This window comes from Ascaphus truei, chromosome 1, assembly GCF_040206685.1.
Source record: "Ascaphus truei isolate aAscTru1 chromosome 1, aAscTru1.hap1, whole genome shotgun sequence".
Taxonomy (NCBI): Eukaryota; Metazoa; Chordata; class Amphibia; order Anura; family Ascaphidae; genus Ascaphus; species Ascaphus truei.
The window spans coordinates 52,297,558-52,304,446 of NC_134483.1; the positions used below are offsets into that span (position 1 = coordinate 52,297,558).

Genomic DNA, 6,889 nt, shown 5'->3' on the forward strand with positions numbered 1-6,889 from the left:
CACAGACTGCTTTTCGATCTTTTGGGTTCATCAATATGAGGATGGTAATTACCTGTATTTTAATCTTTTTCATAAAAACCTATTGGATCGCTTCAATTTGAGGCTGGTTACACTGGCCTTTGCAATATGAAGCTGGGATAGGTTTCAACCACATACAGGCATACCCCGCATTAACGTACGCAATGGGACCGGAGCATGTATGTAAAGCGAAAATGTACTTAAAGTGAAGCACTATCTTTTTTCCACTTATCGATGCATGTACTGTACTGCAATCTCATATACATGTATTACTGATATAAATAACGTGTTTGTAACAGGCTCTATAGTCTCCCCGCTTGCGCACAGCTTTGGTACAGGTAGGGAGCCGGTATTGCTGTTCAGGACGTGCAAATAGGCGCATGCGCGAGCTGCCGTTTGCCTATTGGGCGATATGTCCTTCCTCGCGAGTGTACTTAAAGTGAGTGTCCTTAAACCGGGGTATGCCTGTATTAAGTTATGGTGGGTAAAAAAGTGCCAAAATCCTTCATTGTACAGTGCACAGCAAATAAAATTATCACTTGTGAACACATTCACATGTCTTAGACAGGTCTCTTACAAAATGCAATGCTTTTAATAATTTATTGTCCATTGATAATTGATGTTATTAATACAGCTGAACCACATTATAACATGGTGCTCTGGTCCACATAATGAGACTGTGTTATAACCGGGTGTTGTGAAATGGGCGCCACGATCAGCAAGGACTTACCCGGCATCTGCAGCTCTCTCCTGTCCCTGCTTCATCAGGCTGTGTCCACGTGCGCGGTTTTCAATTTGACTTTCGAGCACAGAGGAGGGTCACATTCCCTTCTATGAACAATGACAGCCCAACAGTAAATACATTTTATATAATAGACATGCAGGAATCAAACCCATAACCCTTCATATGCTAGTAGCAATTCTACCACAGGGTTGGTGTGATGAATCTTACTCTATAAACACACTTAACATCTACTGCACAATGCAATCCAAGTTTAATTATGGAGTTAGATTCATCACACCAACCATATATAAAATGTATTCACTGTTGGGCTGTTATTGGTCACAGAAGGGTTAGGTGACCGTCCTCTGCATTCGAAAGTCAAATTGAAAGCCGCGAACGTGGACCCAGCCTGATGAAGCAGGGAGAGGAGAGAGCTGCCGATGCCGGGTAAGTCAATAAGCATTGAATGTTATTAAAAAAACCTTGGAGATGTTTATAAATCGGGAGCCACACTCAGACCGCGGATTACGCCATAACAGGGTTCAGCTGAACAATTTAGAATTAAACATGCATGTGTTTTTTTTCTCTCAGTCTCTTCCCACGATTGATCCCCTTGAAGGTAGTGAAGTAGAAACTGCAGAAAAAGAAGATGAATTGTTGCAAAACTCAGAAGAAGTAACAATTACCATGCAAGAATTTTTGAGAGTGTTTCAGCGTGGTGCCAGTAAAGATGGAGATAACCATAGATTTTACCCTGAAGAAAAAGAGGCAGATAATTATAGCAAGGTTGGTTTCTAGCATTAAAGCTGCAGACCAAGCAATATTCTACGTGTGTTTTTTTTTTGTTTATTTTTAAATAAATCAGCTCTGTACTATAAGAAAATACTTTTTTTTTAAACCCACAGTGAATTACATTTTTTATGCTGTCAGGTTCTCCTAGAGATCCTGCTCCCAGCCACAGTTCCCTTGTCTGTCCACCTGGTGTGCTGCTGTTTTCTGTCTGCTTTGGGGTTCCTCTGTCTATCTGTCTCCTCTTGGTGCTCCTGTCCTCTGTCCTTATAGTTTCCTGTTTCCTGTACTTCCTTGCCTTTGTGTTGTGTTTCCTGACTTGTGCTTGAGCTTGTTCCTGTATCTGTTCCGTAATAAAGGCCCTTGCCTGCACTAGGCTTGTCCCCATTTGTTCTTGCCTTGTCCCTGCCTCTGTCACTATGGATTTCATGCTGCCTACCCTTGCTTGTGACCCCGACCACAATTTTTGCCGCCTGCCTTGGACCCCTGCTTGTGACCCAACCATGATGATTGCCGCCTGCCCTGGACCCCTGCTTGTGACCCAACCATGATAAATGCCGCCTACCCTGGACCCTGCTGATGAACCTGACGCTTCCTCGCCTGCCCCCTGCTATTCCGGCCATTGAGGCCCTATCTGCTCCTGAAGTCTTGACAAATGTATTATAATCTAACAAGCATTTTTTGTTTCTATATCAACCATTTACAAAATCACATCCCTTTCCTCTTCTGAAACGGGCCCTGAAACAACCCTTTTTTAGCCCTCTCTCAATTTAGTGAACCCCTGAGCATTTTTTCTGCCTCGGATTGATGCCGGGAGTCTCCAGAGCTGATACAAATTAATATCAGCACCGGAGGCCCCCAGCATGAATCAGATGCAATAAAAATGCATTTACAGGCAACTTCATTACCTTAGCGGTTAACCGCTAAGGCAATTAAGGGGTTAAGGAACAAAAGCAGGTTTATTGGCGCAGAGGGTGTGAGTGAAGGGGGTACTTCACTCACCCCCTTTGCCCCCAATAAACATTACAATATGTAGTAACCACCAATACACAACCCACCAACCCCCTGTACCCCCACATAAAAGCATTTTTTTTTATGCACAGGATTGATACCAGAGGCCGGATTGGTCCTCTGGTTGTCCCTGCAGGTGTCTGTGGGCCTCCAGGTGCTCCCTGCAGGTGTCCGGTGTCCCCACGGGTGTCTGGGGGTCCCCGCTGGTCTGCGGTACCAATCCTGTTCCGAAAAAAATTAAAGTGCAATACATGGATATAAAAACACCCCCTCCCCCCCCATGCATACAGTACAGTAATGGGCAAAATTACTATTATCCACATGTGGATAATAGTGCATTTTCACATTTAAAATAAAACATCAACCAGCAGCATAAAGTAAATAAAACTTGTACTCACCCCTGCCAACATGAAGGGCGTCCTCATCCTCATCACCATCCATGTCCTCCATTGCAAAAAACAATACAATAAAAAATACAATCTAATGGCCCCTAACCACTTTAGCAGTTATTAACCGCTACAGTAATTAAGGGGTTAACCCACCCTCCCCCGCAACCCACCAGGGAGACCTAACCATCCACCTGGGCCCACTATCCACCCTGTACCCATTGATTGGTACAGTGGTATATCATGCCCATATAATATGGACATAAGCCACTATTGCAGTCAATGGGCAACCTAATCAAAAAGCATGAAGGCCAAAATACACAATTATAAAATATATAAACAAGCACCTAAACACCCCAACAATAAAATAACTAAAAAGCCTAATAGTAAGCCACATCAATAACATTCATCTATCTCCAAAACAGCACAATAATGCAAAATCTGTTATTCCAAAACATAACAATACAATTCAATAAACACCTAGCCAAGCAAACTATTCAAGAAATAAAACCACTAGCAAACAAGCAATTCAATACATAAAAGCACTAGCCAACAAATCAATTAATTAATAAAACCACTAGCCAACACATCAATTAAAATTAGTAGACAACAAAATAAATACTTAATTAAAACACTAAAAAATCAGAAAATGAAATAAAAACAAGCCATCCAAATTACAAACAATTTAAGTCAAACAATATACAGAAAAAGAAAAAACAACAATCAATAAAAAAAAAAGCATTTGCCAAAAAATGCATTGGCTCTCACTGTATTTATCTGTACCCTAAATGGGCACAGATTAATACATTATCATTAATGGGCAATGAGAAACATAAAAAGAAAAAAATACAATAAAAAAACCTGTTAAAATACAATTACAGTACATACATTCAATATTTTTCTTACCTTAAGAAGCGTTGACCCTCCGAATCCAGGCGTTTTTGCAAGCTCTCCTACCACGACGTCATCAAAGTCAATCCAACGCCATCCACCTCGAAGCAGGGGAACCTGGTTCAATTCCCAGTGTCGGCTCCTTGTGACCTTGGGCAAGTCAATTTATCTCCCTGTGCCACAGGCACCAAAAAATAAAATAGGTTGTAAACTTCACGGGGCAGGGACCTGTGCCTGCAAAATGTCTCTGTAAAGCGCTACGTAAAACTAACAGCGCTATACAAGAACATGCTATTATTATTTTATCTTCTATCACGTTCTTCTATCTTCTTCTGTCATTATTCCTTTCTTTTCTTTAATATTCTTTTTTCAGCTGTCAATTCAACCCCATGGTAAGTCCCAACGGATGTTGTCTCGTCGTCTTCTTCCTGTTAAATGAGGCGTCCAGGCCTTATATATGGCCCGTGACATCACATTTTGAGGTCAGATGGTACAGTTCCAATCCGATTGGACGCTGTATCACGATATCATTTTCGTTTTTTTTTTTTTTTAAAAGGATATGACTTCATCTCTAAGGGAGGTACGTCACATCCTTCAAACCACATGGCTATATCACATGATATTACAGCCAGTGGGATTGAAGACATTCCAATTGGTTGCTGTACCATGTGATAGGTTAAATTAGTTCAAAAAAATGTGACATCATCCCTGACCTGAAAATGTGACATCACAGGCCATATACAGTATAAGCCCTGAACGCCTCATTTAACAGGAAGAAGATGATGAGACAACATCCATTGCGATTTACCATGGTGTTGGATTGACAGATGAAGAAAGAAGATGGAATATTAAAGAAATGAAAGAAATAATGACAGAAGAAGGGAGGGAAAAGAACCGTAGAAGCACAGTGCTATCCGCACTTATCCATATTTGGATAATTTACCTTGTTTTATGCCTTTCCTTTATCTTACAAGAAGTATTTAAGGTTATTGCCAATGTAAGTTTTTTTTGTATTGCAGCTGCATAACAGTCTTTAAAAATATCCATTATGGGCCCAGGATTTTCAGGTAGAGATTTCTTGGGAGGACTGGCAACCTATCTGGATCAATGCAACAAATACATCATTATGCACACTATTTAAAGAGAATATTTATAAAGTTATGTTCAGGTGGTATCTGACACCCCAGAGGTTGAGACAGATTTATCCAGAGACCACGAATCTCTGCTGGAGGGTTTGTGGTGGCGTCGGAGATATAGCCCATATCTGGTGGTTCTCCCCCAAATTGCAGAGATTCTGGGAAATAGTGCAGAATTTGGTACGAGAGACTACTGGGATAAGAATCCCCCCCTAAATCCGATTATAATGGTCCTGGGTAAGACGCTAGATAATTTATACGAAAACAAATCTAAATTATTGTTACATATCCTAACCGCGGCAAGACGTGCAATCGCTGGGGCCTGGAAAAAGGCCCTACCCCCTCCACCCCCCCCCCCCCCAGAAGAGAGATCATCTCGAGAGTAAATGAGGTGCAATCTATGGAAAGATTAACATATTATGTTAGACATAATTCTAGAAAATTCCAAAAAGTCTGGGAGCCCTGGAGCTCTAGGGGGAATAGGTGAACTTTTCAGTGACTGTGGACTGAGGGCTATATTTTCTCTCTTTTAGAGTTGGTAATTCTCAGGGATATGTTGCGTTGGGATTGTACGGCATCTTTGTACTTCTGTTTTTTTATGATACCGGTGTTAAAAAATTTGTGGTACTTAACCATCCCCCCCCCCCCCACACACACACACACACCCTTTCTCTATTTCTGTATCCCTTCCCTTATGTTTTTCAAAAAATGCTAAATAAAAAATAAGTTACAAAAAAAATCATCCATTACAAAATGTTCCGTTTATACTCATATTTTCACTTTATTAGCAATATTTTTACAGTACCCAAGAAATATATTGCTAAGTAGATTCACTTTTGTCTTTCCTTGTAGCTCATCATAGACACATTCAAGGAGTTGGGCTCTGAGAATCTGGAACCCGTAGCTGTTAACGATCTTTTAAAGCATCCTGTGTTTCAAGAGCTTATTGAAAACTGTCAGCTGTACAAATTCACAGTAAGTATACTTGGGCTCTTTAAAGAGATTTGTTAGTATTATTATTTTTAAACTGTAGAGATCAAGATAATATGATTAACATGTACTCTAATATATAGTAATATAGAGTTTGCACTTACTGTATTTGTTTACAATATATTGTCTGAAATTGAGTTTTTTTCCTTCAGGTTTTCCTGTTATCTCCTGCTATTTACAAGTCTTGTCATTCATTTCTCATTTTACCCAAGTAAGGGTTTAGTTACTAAAGTCTCTGGGGCAAACTTTGTGCCAATAAATTGCACCAGATTTATCAAAGGAAAAACTCCCATTGCTTTCAATGCGATTCCTTTTCTTCGGTCAATATGGCTCTGTTTTTTGTATTGGTTTTACCCTACTTTTGCAATTGAAAGACCTTAGCAAGTAGACCCCTAAGAGAGGGTAGGTGGCTGATACGTGCTTCTATTAATAAACATGATATTCTTCTGGGACTGTTTCTTTAAACTCTATTAGGTACATACTTCAGTTTGGGTTTAGCACCAAAATTGAAGGTTTAGGAGCAGTTCTTTAGTTTAACTTTCTGTAGTTGCCAAACAAGTGGCACTCCCGCTTTCAAAGATGTAGTGTAAGGTTCCACTGGCCATACTGGACCTTAAATGTTTTCATAAGATATGATACAGTACCTTCTAATGAGTGAACATGATATTTCTTTATACAAGTAATATTATGTACAGAACACAGATCTCTACATTTCTGGTCAGTGTACATGAAGAGCAAACTTTTGAGGTTTTGAAATCACTGTACATGCTAATACTGGAAATATATGAAAACCTCTCTTGGTTGATTAGGCAGGTACCAAATGTAGCCCTTTTTCTGAGCCCTCCCAAAGGACTACTGGTCGCTGTACAACACCTGCGGCTCCAGGAGATCTGAGCCTCCGCTAGCTGCGAGCCTGGGGTAACACTTACACATTTCCTTAGCGC

The 6,889-nt window shown here is 40.4% G+C and overlaps 1 protein-coding gene across 3 annotated transcripts in view; it reads left to right on the forward strand.

Annotated features, from left to right (window-relative positions):
• SPEF2 (sperm flagellar 2) overlaps nucleotides 1-6,889 on the forward strand; it is a 245,736-nt gene that overhangs the window by 231,395 nt on the left and 7,452 nt on the right. For all 3 annotated transcript variants that reach the window (XM_075588085.1, XM_075588094.1, XM_075588104.1), the window contains 2 exons: nucleotides 1,334-1,528; nucleotides 5,808-5,930. In XM_075588085.1, the coding sequence (XP_075444200.1) occupies nucleotides 1,334-1,528; nucleotides 5,808-5,930 (318 nt within the window). The remainder of the gene's footprint in view (nucleotides 1-1,333; nucleotides 1,529-5,807; nucleotides 5,931-6,889) is intronic.